Genomic DNA, 21,681 nt, shown 5'->3' with positions numbered 1-21,681 from the left:
CCTTTCACGTAGATAAAAAGGGAGGAGCCATCCCTAGCCCAGTAGGGGGCCTGCGACGGAGGCGCCTTTTTTGTTTTGTTTTGTTTTGTTTTGTTTTGTTTTGTTTTGTCTTATCTTGTCTTTACAATCCGACAGTTCTGAAGATTCCTCGGCACTTCGCGAAATTCCCAGACCCTGTCACGGGTCAACAACCAATTGCCGCCAAAGATAAGTCGGCCTGATGAAGCATCCTGCAGTTATTCTCATTTCCATGCAACAAAAAGGAATTATAATATAAAGTAAGCATTTGACATTTCATATTGATGTTGTTCAACAATTTGTACGAACTACAAGTCATAAAGCAGAAATACAAAGTTGAACTACATACTATTATAAGAAAGCAATTGGTATTTTGTATTTTCCGAAATAAAGATGCAACCACTTGTTCTTTAGCAGATATTTCCAGCAACAAAAGTGATAGCAACGCTTTTAAAATACCATCTACGTGTATTTACCATAATTGTTCAGTTCTTCAAAGATCTATGCATATGGACTTAAGATACGATGTCTGAACGTGTTTCCAGCGCATTCAGTTATTGAGTAGAGATAATCCTGTATGTTAGGAACAAGGTGATCTCAACTTAATCCATTCAAGCCAACTAAACATGCCATACTTAATCAATGACAGATAATTTCCTTCATGAAATGAACGGCATCATTTTTTTTTTTTTTTACCTGTCGAAGTCACCAGTAGCAATGAGAGTCGAAGATTCAGTTCAGACGACTGCTGCATACACTGTGTAATTGCGCAAGGATTAGTGCCAAATAATCTCTGAGAATAAGAAGTTTTCCCAAAGAAGCAATTGCACCCCCCCCCCCACACACACACACACACCCACACACACACATACACACACAAAAGAGCTCTGGCTTTTAAACGCCTCAGCTAATCCAAGCAGCTGCAAAATTTGGTGAAATTCCTTATGGGATTTTCAAGAAAATGAGAACGTTAAAAGTCAGCCCCAAGGCGCCCCCCCCCCCCCCCACCGTTCCGCTAGGGACATTGCATTGTCATGAAAATGTTACGTTTCGGAAAATTTGAAAGGGCGTCTGGGGACAAATATCTCATGCACAACTACACATGATACCATGGATCTACTTCAAAATAGATCCACGGAGACACACTGAACGATAGATTGTCCTCGGTGTATTGTTTGTGTTGTCGAGTGTGTGTATTTGTTGAAAGTCCTTCCTTTACTCCGTGAAGCGATACAATACCATGTAATGCTGCCAGGTCTACGCTATAGAAGAACAGCAATAGGGTTATGTGTCTGCATGGAACCGTGCTTATTGGACAGACCAGGGAGGACACCTCCCTGGACAGACTGACAAAATGGTCGACGCTTCACGTTATTTTGCGTTGTGATTCAACTTTCTCGAACCGATGAAAGTTTTCGGTACCTCTGACAAATTTCCCTGAAAGTTTATGAGTGTTTCCTGCAGTTCACATTCACTTTCAACAACAAAAAGTCATTTTCCGCAGACTGCTCGTCGACGTTCACTCACACAATTTCCGGTAAAGTATCGTCTTTATTCATTGCTTTTGCTGTTCTATTTTTGTATGTGGTATGTTCGTAGTTACAAAGCAGAGGGTTTTAAAACGATTAAAGAGCTCAAACACCATTTACGTGCTGAGGTGGCCGATGGAGTCGTGCATGATGTTGTTTATGGGTTTTCCTTTGCAACGCTGGTAACTTGGCCAGTTTGACTAACAGCGTATAACTCGTCACAGGCCATTGCTTTATATGCAATTGATACAACCGAAAGACGTTTCTCATACCATCATGATTACTTTTACTTTATATTTCTCCAGAACATGCCTGGAAATCTCTTGGAAGGACGATTCAGATGGCTCATATTGCTTGGCTGTTCCACAGTAGTCTACTTAGAAATGGGTCTTTTGAAGGTATCGTATGGGCAACTACAACTCGTCCCTTCCCCCTTAAGAAAAACAAATTTAGAATTCGCATTTTTTTTTTGTCGACCGAAATATGTTAATCACAGTCTGTAATATTGTTGCGCTTTTGTTTTACATCATGGTCTTTCAAAGAAATGATCAAATGAATTTAAACTACAAATTTTATGTATTCTTGAATTTGTTTGTCAGTTTTGATTAAAATTAGATTAAAACGTAACATAAACCTCGTTTTACCCAAATTTCAAAGTTAAGATTTTTGTTCGACAGCACGAATAGCACGACGTAGTGTAGTTCTGCAAATGCAAGAAAGAACATGCACATAGTTGTCAAGGACTGCAGCATGCACATTGACATTTTCTTTGACCATTCTGACTCCCGTGTTATTTTGTTAGTTGGATCATTTTGAACTTTTAAAAGTGTCTGCTTCTAAGCGGAAGGACGTAAGTGCCAATACGTGGTAGTCTTTGTACAACTCAGATTATGGTTTTAAATCGGAGGCCATCACGGCCGTAGGGAATGACCGGGGCAGCGCATGTGCTGGTATTTATAAACGTAACTTTAGTGGTTCCATGACATTTGCTCCTGCGACAATTGCTCGCATGCAATATCTGCACGCTATAAAGCCAAACATAAATTCTCCCCACAAACCTTATCTAATTCTAATCCTCACACCAAACAAAATCTAAAATCCTATCACAACCCTCACCCTCACCCTAAGTCTTTGGAGAAAATAAGAATGGAGCAATTGTCACAGGAGCAAATGCCGCGTAACCAACTTTACTTACTTAGCTACCATTCCAGCGAGGATAGATAGTTGGGTATTTGTCAGATCGTGCACAGTAAAGGCATAACGCAAAGGAGACAAAGAGAATCTGGGAAGCCCATTTACTCTATCCATTTCCGACATGACTTCCAACAGCACAGTTTAGGACATTAATTGCTTTGTTTTTTCTTTCCACGAGCCCCCCAATTTTTTTGATCGGGTTTTTCTTTCACTTTATGGACTAACGTGTTCTTAACAACCTCTACAACAAATCGAAAAACAACAATCCTGGGATTGCTTCAGAATCAAATTCATGTTCTACTGGTCAATTATGCAATTTAATTCATGACACATTGATGAGTGTATACCACCTGTGATTAGGTTGCAATCATTTCATAGCGAATGGCATACCGGTGTTCTACATCCGTTCGTGTTGTAACCAAACTTATCTTCAACTGATTGAAGATAATTCCGAATTACTTTGAATACCGACAAAAATCAAATGGGGGCGGGGGATCACTTTGGAACACACCTCTGTGAAACTCAAACTTAATAAAAGACAATCATTTGGGGGAACGAACTTTTCCGTCAAGTGAGAGTTCATTTTTTAATATCTACATATACGTTAAAGGGGATGGCTAGTAACTGATCAGTGGGAATCGGCGGGAATGCTGGGGATGATTGTTCCAATTCTTATGGGATCCATTTAAGAGTACATTTTATATCTATTGTTGTGTGAAAATTATTTGCTTCAGAATGGTCTCATATTCAAGTAATGTGCAGTTTAATGGTTCCAGGCTAGCATGCCTGTACACTGACGGGGCATTAAACTGCACATTACTTGAATATGAGACCGTTCTGAAGCAAATAATTTTCACACAACGATAGATGTATAATGTACTCTTAAATGAATCCCACAAGAATTGGAACAATCATCCGCCAGCATTCCCACCGATTCCCACTGATCAGTTACTAGCCATCCCCTTTAAGAGTTCCGTAGAGGAAAGGAAGAATACTAAAGAACAGATGATGGATGAGATCAGGCTCTATTGACCCATTCTGAAGATCGAAAGACGTTATACACTGGAAACTCAGTATAACGACATCATTGGGACCAAGATAACTTGTTCTTTATATCCAACAGCTGTCAGATATTTTGTTATATCAGTAGAGTACCTAGTCAATAAACAATGTATAAAATAAAGGAAATAAATTCATTAGGACAGGAGAAATTAGTTTAAATGTCATAATTTTTTATATCAGGTATTTTGTTTTATCAGATGTTTTTATATCGCGTTTCAAATGTATAGAGAACAAAGAGTGAACACAGTGTGAAATCTCGTCACACTGTTAAATTAGAGAAATTTAGCAGAGTTTTAACGGAGCGAAACACAACAATATTATGTTGAATCTCTGAAATGCAACTGTCTGAAAAGCCGCACCACAGTGTGAAATCCTTTCCACACTGTTAAATTTGAATGATATCACATAGTCGAATATGAGAACACATTGTGAACATACAATGGGACAATCGTTCTACAAGCCTTCTGCATTGCAGGGTTGGACACGTTTTGGATGTCAAACGTCTTCATCCTCCCCAAAAATATAATTTGGTGATGTAGCTTGCCAACGAAGGATGTCAGAACTATGATCCTACAATTCTTAGGGTCGCCAGTCCAACCATGGAGCTACTAGAGTAGTAGCTCCATGCATAGAGAAACCGGACTTTAAAACAAAGTTGTCATAAAGTGGCGCTAACTTGGCAACTTTCGCAACATCCCACATACGATTCCGTCATTACCTGGTAGTTAAGTAGATTTTTTTCCAGAATAGTCTCTGAATCCCTGGGTCTGACTGCATAAAGATCAAAATCCAATGTTCAAATGATCAGTACATTTTTTATGGGAACCATGCCAATGATGATTCGTCGATGGCGTTGCCTGTAGAGTAAACGTTTACATAATATCGTGAAGGACAGTTTGCTGTACATAGAGTTTTTCCAAGCATCCCAATGAACTTGGTTGTTGTTGTTGTTTTTGCACAATCCCCAAAATCTCAACAAAAAATTCTCTCTTGACCTCTGCCTTTATTTTCCTTTTGCTTTATTAAAGGTTTTCCCTATTTTCTACCAACAGTTTGAACCCAAATTATTCAATTTCAGTTCTGAGAACCACAACTGATCTCTACCGTATTGGAGGGGAAATGCCTTGATTGAATTTCCTTTCATTTTTTATTGAGAAAAGCCAAAGCCAAAGGTCCCGTGGGAGGGAGCTACCCCTTCCTTACTCTCCCTTCGGTCAACCTTCATGGTCGCACACACGGGTCAATAGGTAACGGATACCACGATTTATCCATTCCCATTGATTTGATTGATTGATTTGAGTTTATTTCCACTTTGTGTTCACAAAAGTATGAAACAAACATAACCGAGTTAGAATGATTTTTTTTTTAGCCAAACAGGTTATTTATTGTCTCCATAATTCAATATTTTATATCACATTACAAAAAGTGGGAAAATGAAATACAATGTACTTCGCCGAAAAACATTTTTGAGATTACCAAAAAAAATAAATCACAAACTATTGACATGTAATATACATAATTTGCTTTGGTAAATTATGATGTATTTTCTTGCCATTCAAATCTTCCTCAATTCTTTTGCAGATTTCTCTTTCAAACAGTTTTTGGCAATTAGTTTAACGACACTCTTTTCCTGTTTTATTTCTTCCTACTATATATTTGTAAATGTGCCGACAGATACCAATTCAGTCTCCTTATGGGCTTTTAGCAGATGCATTCCTGTTCAAAAATGTGTCCTGTCTCAAAATCAACATCATATATAAGTTTTATCATCACTGTCAGATACGAAAAGAAATTCTCATTTAATTTGCACTCAATAAACGCATGCAGATTATCTTCATCTACACCATAATGTTGGCATTTTTCATCTGGTATGTTATGCTAGCTATACATGTTTGTGTTTTTTTTAACTGGTAATGAATTATAACAAAAAATTAAACAAAGGTAGAATGATGATCACAATATTACTATACAACAATATTTTGTCCATTTTTATGTACAAAAGTAAACGGAACAATAATATATGTATTAATAACATCACTTGCAACACCTGGATTCATAAGAATCATATTGGGGGAGACTACATCAAAAGCATAGTTTGTATTACTTAGGCTCCCGAAAAAAAAAAGATAGAAAATGTCATTATAATGAGACACATATGACAATAATCAGATGAAATAGGAAAATATTCGTTTTTCTATGACAATCTTCTGAATCCCAAACCCCCCCCCCCAAAAAAAAGAGAAGAATATAATATATATATATATATATATATATATATATATATATATATATATCTTTCTTTATGTATATAGAGATTAATAGTCCAGATTGTTGCATCTCCCTTCAGAAATACAAAGGTTCCCTCGTGTGGCCACGACACACTCCAGTGGTTGGTTAATGATACCCCCATCTCACTAGACGGCGATTCCGCTACGATCATCAAAAATGGACAAAGCGCGGCGGATCGTGTCTTGATCGCTTTAAATCTTCTCCATCATATCTAGAGCGGTTCAGAAGCGAGGAAGGTCGCCACCATCGCCATGGTCGGCGACCTCGCTACGGAAATTTTGAACAAAACTTCCGTAGCGAGGTCGCCGTGGTTTTAGAGCGTATCACAATCGCCTCACGAGCGCATTAAAAGCGCCACATTCGTAACTCTGACGGGGTAGCAACGCGTGAGGCGTAACTTAAGCGCGTCGAAAGCGGCCCCCATCGCCCATTAAAATTACCACTTTTACAGTATTACGTAACAGGAACCAACCATGAATGAAAGAAAGTGATGCACAGACCAGGAAGGTCGACATGGAGAAAAACGTATACAATTCATTTTCCACGTACACTCAGTCCGAATCTACTCTGCTTATCAAATTGTTTGTTTGTCATATACCATTGCAAGCCAATGAAAGTAAATTAATTTGTCATCTTTTCAAATATATATTTGTAAGAGTGCTGATTTTATGTGTCGGTAGCGTGGTGTGCACTCTTAACTATACGATGCCAAGCCACAGTCGAACATTAATCCAGTCAGAAGACAAGATGGTAGTTCAAGATATACCATCGTTTATTAAATGTAATGATCAGGAACAGTTATTATAAGATGAACATTACAATGATCCAGAATTCAAGAATGATTAATAATATTGATGAGGGAAGATTGTCGGTACTAAATAGGAAGAATGCTGTACACTCCTTCTTGGCACATGACCGAACAGAGTCGGGGCCGGTGTCAGATTGCCTCTTCAACTCCAGGAGCACAAGATATAATTATCAGCATGGATAGGAGAGGATCTCTGATGTGGAGATAATAGTTTCATTGAACAGTACTGAGTAAGGGACTGGCTGTGGGAATTGTAAACACAGTTAGTCTGAATTTACTTAAACTTGATTGGGGACAAAGGGAAGGATTAACTATTGAGTAGAGATTAACCAAAGTAATAACAAAGATGGTTAGGTTCTGAATGGAAGTTTAATCGGAGGTTTGATGGTCTTGTTAATAAAAGGATAGGAGACTATAAAACTGGGAAGTGTACACAGAGTTTTGGATTGAGCTGATCTTATATTTAGACAGAATGATTGGGCAGGAAATGGGGATAAATTCTTAACCCGGTCAAACAAGAAACACTTATATTCTACATAAGGTTTGTTCTGTTTTATGATTAAATGAATGATTCACTAAAGTATGAAGTCCCAATTTCTCCATCTTACATATTCATAAAATTGTCTCATTGTAGGATTAGATTTGTAGTTTGCTCGTAAGCCGGTTGCTTGATATTATATACACATTTTACCCTTTTAATTGAATGGATTACTTTAAATTGATAGTGCAATTTCACACCAGGTTCTAACTGGTATGTTCTAGAATGCTATGAAAGGGGTAAAACCATATTTTGCATATCCATGTTGGTTTGACACTGACATCTGCCTGAGAAATTAAATCATGAAACCCATCTTATACCCCGATCGCTTGAGATCGTAGCATGAGCCCGGCGTAAACGTATCACTGTCGCTCCGATCGTATCATTGTTGTAGCGAGGTTTTGATAAGCGTACGAATATCGCAATACGATCGCTTTGATCGCAGAAGCAGCGCGCCTCGTCTGCTTGGAAAAGCGGCAAAAACGTGGCAGCGTCGTAGCATTATCGCGGCACTGTCGCCTACAGCGCAGGTTGAGCGTAGAGAAACCGTAGTGTAATCGCCTCGGAGCCAAAAAAAAAAAAAAAAAAAAAATGGAGACGGACGGTGATCACGCCACGATTTGTTCAATCGTCACAGATCGCCATGGTCGCCATGGTCGCCTTCCTAGTGAGATGGGGGCCTGATGATTATTGACCTCGCCAGCGAAGTACGTGGTACTGTGCTTTTCTCATAGTCTCCTGTTTTATTCGTTTATGAGTATGGTTGACTACTGGTTAGACATAGGTAAATAATATTATGAACTCGCATACGTATTTATTATGTGCAATGAGTTTATCGATTATCAGCTGACTTACAATGAATCTATACAACAGATTACGCACGATTATGTTTCAGACATCTGGAGTGTTCCTCGATGATATTACGCGAGATCTCCAGGCTTCCACTACGATACTGGGATTAGCGCTGGCCATCAGTCATGGAATCCCTATTCTTTGTGAGTATTTACATGAATTTCTACGTCTATGTTTATAATCGTATATATACATATATATATATATTTATATTTATATTTATATTCATATGTATACTCACATTCACTATATATACATGTAGTATGTACATATATATATACACAGTGTATATTCATATGTGTGAGAGATAGATAGAGAGACAAAAAAAAATGCTTGAGTTTTGTCTTGACTTCTCAAACTTCATTAATTGTAACATCTCTTACTTTGTTTTTGTTTTTCTTGTAATGATTCCAGATACCGTGTGTCCAAAGTTGCTCCGCTTTATGACGCTTAGGCAATTGACCATGATCGGTAGTTCCTTTTCAGTGGTTGGTTACATTTCGGCGTCAATGTCGACAAACGGCGTCCACTTTTTATTAAGCATGATCATGACAGGTGGGTAAATTACAAATTGATATTGCGGATATGCATCCTGCAGGAGGCGAGCTGCTGCCGGTTCATACAGTATTCTCATTTTAGAACATTGTTATGTATACATGACATAAAGAATAATCAAATTCATGAAATTCTTTCGTCGAGTTGTTTTCATTGCAACTGATTGACAAATTGCCCTTACATTGACACAAATAAGCATTGCTTTGATCTGTGTTTTAGTAGTAGATGTTCAGTGCTTATTTGAAGGGGCCCTGAAATCCAAATGCAGGTTGATTTATGTTGATTCATGATACCCTCAACATCACTTTTGCGGTAAAATGACTATCTAGAAACATTCCATATATTTTAAACGATTTTTTCTTCTATTTTTCTTCAGATTACCTGGGAATGCCCACAAAAAATCCTTCCAAACCAACTTGCATGTTTCTGTGATATTAATGTGACTAACAAAAAACATGGCGAGGGAACATGCAAGTTATGCTGAGTCGAGGGGAAGGTGCATTTCAATGTCTTTTGTTAAACATTTCAGTACTTTAGCCATGATTGACAGCTGATGTCATCTCAAGAATATTGGTTTGGAAGGATTTTTTGTGGGGTTCCCAAGTAATCTGAAGAAAAATAGAAAAAAAATCGTTAAAAATATATGGAACGTTATATATATATGGATCGAAAACCTGGCGAGCAAAATTACCAAAAATATGCCTCGAAAATCATCCTAAAATTCACGAAGTGTGATTGCGGAACCAAAGCGCCATTCGAACAAAGTACACCGAAATTTATTTATCTGCTTGCATTTTAAATTTCATACCGTAACATTCCCGGCCATGGTTGTGTCGGTAAAAAAAAAAAACAGAAGGTGATGTCAAAAATGACACGAACGCAAAGCGTACAGGTCGGTCCTATGTATATATAATCGCGTCACTGTAGCGTTGCATGTCACAGCACACACAACGCATTGCTGCATGCAGCGTGCGCGGCAGCAGCTCAGCAGTCACCGCCGTGCGACACTCAGCAAAATTGACTGCGTCACATGCAAACCAACAATGAGCACGAAATCCTGAATCTCACGTACCACGCATGCCCAATATTACGGGAAAAGAAATGACGTCATTTTCAATTGTTTCGCTGACTACAATTTTCTATTCCAAACCCTGTAGAAACAAGTTGATTTCTCAAAAAGTACAGGTGGAACCAAGCGAAAACTTTCACCATATATGGATTGAGGCCTGATGAGCTTATGTTGCCAATTTCGGACACATTGGACGTGTTGGAGCCCGGCCATAGTCCAGTCGGAAAAAAATAGAGAGCATGTTTTGCGAGAGGTGATTTTCAAAACGCTAATAATATCTCAAGTTCTAGTGCAGCAAATTTCATAATTTTTTCATCAAAAGGAAGGTTTTTAAAAACTTAGATAGTGTAGGAAGTTTGAGTTTACTAGCGGCACGCATAGCGGCACAAGGAGAAGGTAAAGATTTGACTTTTTCATGCACACAGTTTCGGGCAGCCGTGGATGCCCGTTGGAAATTCAAATAGAACGGGGCGATAATGAGATGCAAATTGGGGTGCTCCACCACGACTCTAGATGCGGCAAAACCGATCTGTCCCTTGGATATGCTATTAGGGAGCTTTAGATTTTCGCGACGGTGACGTTCAGAAGAAAAAAAAAAATGTTCTGAGCATGCGCCGATGCGCGCGTCAAGTCGATCTATTTTTAGCTTGCGTCATCTGAGTTTTTCACTACGCGTTCCAGTCAGACCGCAACGTCCTGAAAAGCCTTCGCATTTATCGTACGCGTATGCATGGACCTCGCGGACATGAATACGTAATGAGCTGGGAGACCACATTTTTAGAGTGTCTGTAAATCTAAACGACATTAACAATCTTCATGATTTATATATCGATAAAAAGCTGAAGAGTTGTACTTTGATGAAATTCGACCACTTGAAAGGTTATGACATATAAAATATACTGAACAAGGAAATTATACAACACAAAATTTGCATATTTTTCATTCTTCTTAAGGGGTACACTAGACCGATGAAATCAAGGTGGACCAAAATGGAAGAGGTATAAAATGAAAGAGGAAATATCATTCTATGAAAACATAATGACTTTATGTGGACTGATCCTATGAACGGGTCAGGTTGGCGAATAAATCATTGCGTTGTACAGTTAATTTTTGACGAGATTTCAGTTTGCCGAGAATACGCGTTTCTGATTGGTTAATTCCCTCTGAGTGGAGAGTTGAACGCACCTCGCGGAATGACAGTAAACGTGTACTCTACATAACAGTAATACACTGTGTGTAGATGACAGTGTAGGACCCTATATGGTGTGTGTGTGGTGCGCGCGCAAAATGTGTGTATACGCGCTCAGGTTCAGGCAACTGCAGATCGAAGGCTGGTGTAAGATCTCCACGTAAACAACCAGAACAACACTCCACTCTGATCGACAGCTCAACTTTGGCTTGAACTTTTTTTTTGCCGGCACAGCTTGATAAGAGTAGAGTGCATTAATAAATAGCATACAAATCAATAATAAAAGATCTAGCACTGTGTTTGCACACATGAGTTCTTTGGGGCTCTCTTTTTGGTATTAGAATAATTATTCCTTATTAATCCACTGTATACATCGCTGAGTAATTTATCTAATGATACCCTGGGAGCGCATGTATCTCAAATTGCCACACTATGATTTTTACTCGACGAGACTTTCAATTTTTATTGTTTTCTAAGCGAGGGACCAATTCAGTTCTTAGTGTGCTATTATAACAGGTATATCTAAAACGTTGACTATCATTCATGTGGTGATTCAACCTATGAACGGGTCGGGTTGGCAATAAATAGAAAGCCTTGTTCTAATTTGTCTCAGGGTCGTTTGGAAAATATCGATATAATGCAGAGATATGAATAATGGTATCATAAGCTCATTTTGTATAATGTAAGCATTAAAAGGTGTGATTTATTTCAAATATTCACACACCATGTCAATTAGTCACGGATAGTAGATCTTCATGTCGCCAATAAGTGAATCTCGTAGACCATGCACTTTGTCTCTGAATTATCTCGCAAAATCTCGGGTGCTGAGAAGGACATGCGCAAAAACCTGCGCGTACGATAAATTTTTGATTTGAGCTCATTAACAGCAGCGTTGCGGTCTGACTGGTTCCGGGCTATTTTTACGTCCGCACAATTTGCGACGTAGGGAGCTACTTGATGCACTGATCATAATAAATTATGGGGGCGCCATTTTATTTTTTATATGTTGCATCTCAGAGTAATCTAAAGTTACTTTTCAGCACGACGCAGGGGAGAGGAGAACGTCCAGCTTAAGCGTCGTCTCAAACGTCCGCGCGTCAAAATCTAAAGCTCCCTATTATATTGTCACATCGACTACCACACCGCTCTCCATCTATTGACGGTCTACTAGAGAATGATGACTAAATTCTTCGCATTCAAGACTAGCAGGACGTATATAGAGAGTATAAAAAGGAAAACCCGTATGTGAGAGAGTCGCAATACACAAACACAAAAGATGACCCCTCTCTTTTTTATCCCGTCAAAAATCCCGTCGAATCCCGTCGAATCGTAGAAATCAACGAGAAAAGTGAAATTAATTCGCATTTAGTGGATTGATATCAATAATAATAATGAAAAAAAAAGAATTGTTCATTCAAACATTCATTTCATTGGTTAAGCTCAATGTAACGGCATGGCAAAGTAAGTTCGTCTTTTTATTTTCAATATAGGCAACGAGTAAATCGGTATGATAATATAGCAATTAGATGACGGTACTACTGGTACATTTTGTTGTCTTTTATCCGATAGATTAGGCACCAAACTTGCCCAAAATCTTAACATATTACCATGTTTGTCTCCAACCGTAACCATGATAACTTAAGCACCAGAGCTAACCAAAATATACCGTTACTACAAAGCTCGTTTTTTTTTTTATTGTTGACTGAAGTTCCAGAGTTATCCAAAGTATATAATATCACAACTACGTTGGGCTATTTACCATGGCATTAACTTTACCCATTAGACAGTGTTAGAGCCACAAATACGTTGGTCTTGTAACTGTTCGTGAAAACCACAAAGCACAAATATAAATCATGATTTAAGGACTAATTCATAAAATAATTCATTTTTGCTCAGACGCCATCTTGGCTCTGTAGATTAGGGTCAAAGGTCAGAAATACATCGTCATGACTGTATCTCGATGAATACGTGCCGTATATACTGTCCCTATATTTTGCACATCGACCACGATACATGGATATTACTGTGCATTCAAAATAACGACCTTTTGCTCAGACGTCATCTTGGCTGTGACAATAGGGTTTCAAGGTCAGGTGTAATTTGTTTTGCATCTTGATTAGTACATAATATGCCTTATCATCCCACATTCTTTTTATTTCCAGAAAATACAGACCATGTTGCGTGAATCATTTCGTTAAATACCGACTTCCTGAGCTGAGTCTATGTTGGCTATGGAGATTATGGTCAGTCCTCAAAATATTGTCTGGAATGATACTGGATCACTATGATTTGTTAGTCTTGACGAATTTCTTTGTCTAATTCATTTGCTTATTTTCACTCTAAAATTACAAATCAGGATTTGGAATGACGTTCGTACTCTTCCTGACGCATGCCAGCCTGCTGATCTATTTCCCGGACATGTTTGACGTGGCCACAAGCGTAATGATGACTGCTGGAGGTCTTGGCATGATGACTCTTCCTCTAGCAGCCGAGGAGCTCCGTTCGACGTACGGATGGAGGGGAGCCATGCTCATCCTGGGCGGTTTTGAACTACACCTCCTTCCTTGTTGCGCCCTCTTTAGGCCACTCGGAAATGAAACTGTACATGTAAGGAGCTGCTATACCTTAGTCTTGAAAGGGATGGTATAGCTTTGGTTGAGATTGGGCTTCAAATTTTTGTTTTTGGGAGTGTGAGATAATTAGAAACTACTTATGGGATAGGAAAGGGCATACGATTTTCAAAGGTAATCAAAAGTTTATTTGATGAAAATCGGTTTGAAATCGAAAACGAAACGGTACTAATGAAAGATGGGACCCATCTTTTATTAGGTCCACTGACGTCACAATGCATACTTTATCAGCGCGCACACAATCAGACAACCATTTATTCACTCTAAACATGGTACACAGTTTCTAAATCGTGTTCAATGAATTTGGAACAATTTCTTCGGACATTTTGGCTTCTGAGCAAGTTCCACTTGTAGCCGACTGACAATTGGCTATTAAGGTAAATGAAAAGTATATTTCATTAAACCAATTTTCATCAAACTAAAAATGAACAGGAATAATTTCGTTGTTACTATACTTTATCGGAATGGAGAAGCAGCACTGTCGGGTATTCACCATGGGCGTAAATCCCGGGGGGATGGGGGGATATATCCCCCCCCCCCCGAAATGGAGGAGGGGGGGATGGCCTGTACAATCATCCCCCCCCCCCCTGAATTTTGAGGAAAAATGGAGGAAGCAGAAATGTGATTGCATCAATTTTGCCATATTGCATGACGTTTGTACGCCGGCCTTCAGACAGGTAACAGAGCTGAACAGTATTCTATCTTGTAGGAAAATGTATAATTTTCTCAAGCGCTCGCTCGCTTCGCTCGCTCGCGAAGAAAGTAAAATCGACATGCACTGTAAGGTGTGGCTCAGACGTTGACAACGTCAAATAGTATAGGCCTACATGTAAACATGCTATGACGCGAGTAACTGGGGATCATCTGCAAAATATGTACGAAAAGAAACAAAAAAAAACAATAACAAAAACTATATAGCCATAATTGAACCCCCTCCATTTCCTGAATCATTCCTGAGAAACGACAGTGACTGATGACTCAGTCAGGATACATCTATGGGCATACCCAGGGAAGATCATTGGCGTCGAGTCTATGGGGGGAGGGGGGGGGGAGGGGGGCAAAGGGGCATTTGCCCCACCCCTACGGAAGTGTTTAAGCAGACAAATCATTTATCCCCCAAGCAATTCCCGAGATGAGGACAAATCTCGAACTTTCTAAATGGAAAATTGTCCAAATATCTCCAGAACTATGCACCAGATCGTTGCATTGCAATCATAAACATGCAAAAGTTGCGCTATGCAGGATCCCTTTCGATAAACTTTGTACACTTTTGACATTGACGTATATTTCCCTAATTTATCAAAGGGTGTGTAGCAGATCTTTCACTTAACAAAAGCACCCTCATTATGCAGAGGCGTCGATGGGGGGGGGGGGGAATGGTTCCCCCATAAAAGTGGGACAAACAAAAGCGAAAAATATAGCTACAAACGGCAGTTTTTTTAGTGTAAAATGTAAAAATTTTAAAGCTCGCTCGCTCCGCTCGCTCCGCTCGCTCGCATTTAACCGCTATGCCGTTCTCCTAATGTTGCTGCCACTGACTGACAGCAGTTGCGCCCGGTGCGCCCCCTTAATTTCCAAAGCGGAAAAAAAAAACAGCCACAAACGACAGTTTTGGGGAATGTAAAATGTCAAAAATTTTAAGTTCACGCGCTTCGCTCGCTCGCATTTAATCATTATGCCATTCTCCTGATGTTGCTGCCAGTAATTGCCAGCAGTTTTCGCCCGGTGTGCCCCCCCCCCCCTTAATTTCCAAAGCGGAAAAAAAAAAAAAAACAGCGACAGACGGCAGTCTTTGGACTGTAAAATGTCAAAATTTTGAGCATTTGATCATTATTCCATTCTCTTGATGTTGCTGCCAGTAATTGCCAGCAGTTTTCGCCCGGTGCGCCCCCCCTTAATTTCCAAAGCAAAGCAAAAAAAAAAAAAAAAAAAAAAAAATATATATATATATATATATATATATATATATATACAGCCATAAAGGACAGTTTTGGGGACTGTAAAATATCAAAATATGCCATTCTCCTGATGTTGCTGCCAGTAATTGCCGGCAGTTGCGCCCGGTGTGCCCCCCTTAATTTCCAAAGCGAAAAAAAAAAAAAATACAGCCACAAAAGGCAGTCTTTGGACTGTAAAATGTCAAAATTTTTAAGTTCACTCGCTTCGCTCGCTCGCATTAAATCATTATTTCATTCTCCTGATGTTGCTGCCAGTAATTGCCGGCAGTTGCGCCCGGTGTGCCCCCCTTAATTTCCAAAGCGAAAAAAAAAATACAGCGACAAACGGCAGTCTCTGGACTGTAAAATGTTAAAATTTTGAAGCTCGCTCGCCTCGCTCGCTCGCATTTGATCATTATTCTATTCTATTGATTTTGCTGCCAATAATTGCCAGCAGTTTTCGCCCGGTGCGCCCCCCTTAATTTCCAAAGCGAAAAATATAGCTACAAACGGCAGTTTTTGGACTGTAAAATGTCAAAATTTGGAAGCTCGCTCGCTTCGCTCGCTCGCATTCATTATTATGCCATTCTCCTGATGCTGCTGCCAGTAATTGCCAGTAGTTTTCGCCCTGTGCGCCCCCTTAATTTCCAAAGCGAAAAAAAAAAGCCACAAACGACAGTTTTTGGGACTGTAAAATGTCAAAAATTTTAAGCTCACTCGCTTCGCTCGCTCGCATTTAATCATTATGCCATTCTCCTGATGTTGCTGCCAGTAATTACCAGCAATTTTCGCCCGGTGCGCCCCCCCCCCCCCCTTAATTTCCAAAGCGAAAAATTACAGCCACAAAGGACAGTTTTGGGGACTGTAAAATATCAAAATTTTCAAGCTCACTCTCTCCGCTCGCTCGCATTTAATCGTTATGCCATTCTCCTGATGTTGCTGCCAGTAATTGCCGGCAGTTGCGCCCGGTGTGCCCCCCTTAATTTCCAAAGCGAAAAAAAATACAGCCACAAACGGCAGTCTTTGGACTGTAAAATGTCAAAATTTTGAAGCTCGCTCGCTCCGCTCACTCGCATTAAACCGCTTTGCCGTTCTCCTGATGTTGCTGCCAGTGATTGACAGCAGTTGCGCCCGGTGCGGTCCCCCTTAATTTCCAAAGCGAAAAAGTATAGCTACAAACGGCAGTTTTTAGACTGTAAAATGTCAAAATTTTCAAGCTCGCTCGCATTTAATCGCTATGCCATTCTCCTGATGTTGCTGCCAGTGATTGACAGCAGTTGCGCCCGGTGTGCCCCTCCCTTAATTTCCAAAGCGAAGAATATAGCTACAAATGGCAGTTTTTGGACTGTAAAATGTCAAAATTTCCCCCTCCCATACCCTCCCCCCCCCCCCCCTCGCTTGCTTCGCTCCCTCACATAACCGCTCCTCCTTAGATCAAATCCTGTCTACGCCGGTGATAGGCCCCACTATTTAGTAGGCCTTCATAGTGATGTCGCACATGCGGAGCAAGAGCTGAAATACCACGATTTAGTCATTCAATAATATATTGTGAATATTTCATTTTCTTATTGTTTTTTTAAAGAAAAGAAAACACATTTTTTACCAAAAGTGTGCACCAGATCGCTGAATTTCAGGGCTGAAAATGCAAAATCTTCCTCGTGTGGGAGAAGGCTACCACCCCCCATACACGACCTCCCCCCGTTCGGTCGTTCCGCTCCCTCTCACATATATTTAAAAAAAAATGTTTTCATACTTTTAAGGTCTGATTTTCCGCCGAAAGTCATCTGATAAGCAAAAAAAAAAAAAAAAAAAAAAGGCAACAAGAACTTCGTCTTCATATTTTTGCTGCCACTTTCCTCCCACATTATATTTCATGCAAAAGAGTGGGACATCCGATCCCTGTATAAAGTGTGTGTGTGGGGGGGGGGGGGGGGGAAGGGGGGGCACCAAGCTTCTCCCCCCCCCCCCCCCCCCCCCCCCCCAAGGCTGCGCCGGTCCGGTTGGCTTACAGTGGCGTATCTAGGGAAAAAGGCGCCCGGGGCAAGCACGAAAATTGCGCCCCTATTATATGAAAAAGTGTTCAACCCCAACCCCATCCCGGTAGGGACTTTAAACAAAGTCCACATGATGCTTTTTCAAGCGCTTAAAAGGATCATTTGAGGTTGATTTAAATGTAATGAATTTTGATAGATTTTGGCGAGCGAGCGCAGCGAGCGAGCCGAAAATTTTTGTATATCAGCTTACAAAACATTGAATTCTTGTCATTTTTTGCTTACAAAATCTTACAATTCTAATCAAGATATAGTGACGGCCTTATAGATAACGATTTATACCAAAAAACTGAGGACTTGAAAAGATACTCTAAATTAGTACGAGCGAGTGAGCCGAAATTTGTATATTTCTGCGTCATCATTACGTTTTTTTCTTATCTTTTTTGATTTTGTTTTTGCGCCCCCCTTCCCCCGTATGTTCGAAACCGTTGGCGTCCTCTTTTGGTCCGATCGGCGATCGCTTCAGAACGAATGAAATTGCAGTCGCTGCTCCGTGTAACATTTTTCCTGCTAAATATAAAATGACACGGGTGAACACAATAGACATTATCATTCTGTCCGCGTCATCGTCACGTTTTGTTCTTATCTTCTTCTCTTTTTTGATAAATTTTTGCGACCGAGCGCAGCGAGCGAGCCGAAAAATGTTGTATTTCAGCCTACAAATCATGAAACTCTTGTCATTTTTTGCTTATTAAATCTTACAATAATCAAGATATAGTGACGGCCTTATAGATAACGATTTATACCAAAAAACTGAGGACTTGAAAAAATACTCTAAATTAGTACGAGCGAGTGAGCCGTAATTTGTATATTTCCGCGTCATCATTACGTTTTGTTATTATCTTGTTTGATTCGGGTTTTTTGCGCACCCCCCCCCCCCTCCCGTATGTTCGAAACCGTTGGCGCCTTCTTTTGATCCAATTGGCGATCGCTTCAGAACGAAAGAAATTGCAGCCGTTGCTCTGTGAAACATTTTGCCTGCTAAATATAAAATGACATGTGTGAAAACAATAGACACTGTCATTTTGTCATCATCACGTTTTGTTCTTATCTTCTTTTTTACATAAATTTTGGCGAGCGAGCGCAGCGAGCGAGCCGAAAATTTTTGTATTTCAGCTCACAGAACATGGAATTTTTGTGTGAACACAATAAACATTGTCATTTTGTCCGCGTCATCATGTCTTGGTTTTTTTTATCTTGTTTGATTTGGTTTTCTGCCCCCCCCCCTACCATTCTCCCTCCGGACCCCCCTTCCGGGCGAGTTTTTTTTTATTATTATTATTCTTATTCTTCTTTTCTTTTTTTCTTTTTTCTTCTTCTTCTTCCTTTTTTTTTTTGCGCCCTCAAGGAGTGGCGCCCGGGGCACGTGCCCCCCTTGCCCCCCCCCCCCTAGATACGCCACTGCTTGTAATCGTGGTGATGGTGACCATCCCCCCCCCCCCCCCCACTCCTCAGGACGGATTTACGCCGTTGGTATTCACAATGTTGAGCAAAATGCTCTCGGCAGCGCCTCGTGTATTACACCACTGCGAATAACGCAGAGTGGTCTACATCTCAAAAAAAAAAAAAAAAAAAAAAAAAAAAAAAAAAACCCTGTCACATTATTGTATAATGCATTATTTGTATAATAGATACTGCGTTTCAAAGTTGTCTGCTTACTTCATGTTTGGGAATGCTGTAAAGCCCATCACTAACACTTCATTATTTTGCTTGTCCTCCAAACTAGCAATCGGATCAAGAGGAAAGTGCTGATAACAGATTGACTCATCCCGAAAATATCTCTGAGGATATCCAGCCTGAGACGAACTGCATGGCAACAGTGAAGGAATGTGTGGGATCAGTCATTCACGCTGATCTCTTCCACGAGTTTCCAGCATTTATAGTGATGGGAATCGCCTTCATTTTCTCCGCCATTTCATACAGCTCATGGATTATTTTTGTGATCCCTAATGCCTTGTCGAAAGGAATTGTTCTACAACATGCGGTGCTGCTTGCGACTTTTGGCGGCAGTGCAAATATCGCGGGAAGATTGCTCAGTGGCTTTGTCTCCCGTGCCAATATAATTCCAGATTATGTGATCTATTGTGTGGTTCTACTGTGTTCAGCTTCTGCCTTCTTGTTAAACATTGTGGTAGACTCTTTCGCAGGACTGGCCATGTTATCGATTGCAAATGGTTTTACAAATGGGGCGTCCGTCGTCTTGGGAAGTGTGGTAGCCAAGAGTTTCGTGTCGGGGGAATATGAAATGAAGGCTCTAGCTATTTTCTACTCGGCTGTGGATTTAGGGGAAATTTGCTCCGGAGCCATGACAGGTAAAAATGACACATTCTCTGTTGATTTTGACTACCATGTTTACAGGATAGACGTAACAAACTGATACTATAATAGTGATATAAAATACAGTAATGAAGTACGAATGACAACCATATTACAACTTCAATGACATAGCTCACCGAAAATACAAGTTATGTATATACATATACATATATATAATAATAATTATTATATATATATATATATATATATATATATGCTGTGATTCAAAGTCTGAAATTGATGACAGTTTTGTACATTTCATATTATTATTGTTATTTTCCTTAATCAATTGCTATATTTCGCTGTTGTTATACTCTCTTTCAATCTCCCAGTGTATCGTGAATGTAATTCACTTCGTCACAAATAGGGTAACGTGTGTTTTATCATGTTTTCAATTTCAAATTGAATTGAACACAACACAGTGTAATCTTTCATACGATTACATGAGTTATATCCTTACGGTATAACGTACGATTGATGTGTCCCGAACGTACACTGCAAAAAGTCCGGTGTTAAATATGAAACACCAAGCTGGCGTTAAATTTCCGGTGCTCATTCATGGTGTTAGATTAACACCTCCGGGTGTCATTTCAAAATTTAAAATTGTTTTTTTGAATAGTTTCTTCGTTACTGCACTTCTTGTTAATTTTGAACTTCAACAAGACGATAAAGAATTTTCCGATAAAGTACTTGATTTTTGAAAAAATCTGTAAATATATTTACACCACAGTAACACCAGTTGGTGTGGTCCCCTATTGAAGCTGGACGGATGTTATACCATTGAAATTAACACCACCAATATCAAATCAACACCATGCGGTGTCATTATTGAATTAACTCTATAGCGCAGTGTCAAAAATATCACCAGCCACAGTGTCAAATTAACACCACGAAGTGCCAGGCGAACACTTTTTAACACCGTCACAATACATTTTCAACACCTTTGGGTGTGGTCCTCTATTGAAGTTTGATGGGTGTTAGATTTAACACCCATGGTGTGAAATCTAACACCGATGTTTTTACAGTGTAGCATATTTGGTAAAAAATCAGTATAATCCTTATTCATGAAATCTATGTCATTAAATAAAGAAGAAGGAGAAGAGATTACGAATGACGCAATGACAAATGTTTCATTTTCTTCACCAACTAGGTGCAGTTTTCGACGCCAGTGGATCATACAACCTTCCCTTCAGTCTTTGTGCTGTGACCGATATCATAACCGGATTGCTAACCGTTTTAGCCGTGGTGGTAGCACGCCGCCTTAACAATTAAAGCAAGATGACCGAATACAAGTTTTAGACGAATTGACAATCGCTGTCCATAGATTTTGGTCGACCATTCCAACCTTTGTGTATTTTGTTCGGGATCTTCTTAGTTACGCGGAAGAACGTCTTTGTCAATGAATTATATAGGTCAGTGATTGGAGAAGGGAGGTAGATATATGTATGGGTATGTTTGTTTCATTTTCCATCTAACCTAAGACCCCGTTTACAGTGCGGGGCCGGGCTCGGCCGCGGCTCGGCCGCGGCCGAGCCCGGCCTCAATTGCGCGGCCGAGCCTCGCAATTTTGTCCGTTTACACTGCTGGGCTCGGCCGCGCTTTTAATTCAAACCTTTCAATATATTGTCGTAGTGGCGCTCTGCT

General features: G+C 39.9%; 1 protein-coding gene across 1 annotated transcript; it reads left to right on the top strand.

The window, feature by feature from the left end:
- The first annotated feature begins 8,324 nt into the window (after nucleotides 1-8,324).
- Nucleotides 8,325-21,309, top strand: LOC140242333 (monocarboxylate transporter 12-like). The gene is made up of 5 exons (XM_072322072.1): nucleotides 8,325-8,433; nucleotides 8,705-8,845; nucleotides 13,460-13,710; nucleotides 19,448-20,033; nucleotides 21,188-21,309. The coding sequence occupies exons 1-5, from the start codon at nucleotides 8,325-8,327 to the stop codon at nucleotides 21,307-21,309; spliced, it is 1,209 nt and encodes a 402-aa protein (XP_072178173.1).
- The last annotated feature ends 372 nt before the right edge of the window (nucleotides 21,310-21,681 follow it).

Source organism: Diadema setosum, chromosome 19 (genome assembly GCF_964275005.1).
Source record: "Diadema setosum chromosome 19, eeDiaSeto1, whole genome shotgun sequence".
Taxonomy (NCBI): Eukaryota; Metazoa; Echinodermata; class Echinoidea; order Diadematoida; family Diadematidae; genus Diadema; species Diadema setosum.
Note: the sequence above shows the minus strand (reverse complement) of the source record. Positions and strands in the feature narration are given on the sequence as shown.

What these genes read in the sequence shown, in the direction of transcription:
- LOC140242333 (XM_072322072.1), top strand. Translation starts at nt 8,325, where the DNA reads ATGTTTCAGACATCTGGAGTGTTCCTCGATGATATTACGCGAGATCTC. An exon ending in TCATGGAATCCCTATTCTTT is followed by an intron (nt 8,434 to 8,704) that starts GTGAGTATTTAC and finishes TAATGATTCCAG; the next exon opens with ATACCGTGTGTCCAAAGTTG. An exon ending in TTGCTCCGGAGCCATGACAG is followed by an intron (nt 20,034 to 21,187) that starts GTAAAAATGACA and finishes TTCACCAACTAG; the next exon opens with GTGCAGTTTTCGACGCCAGT.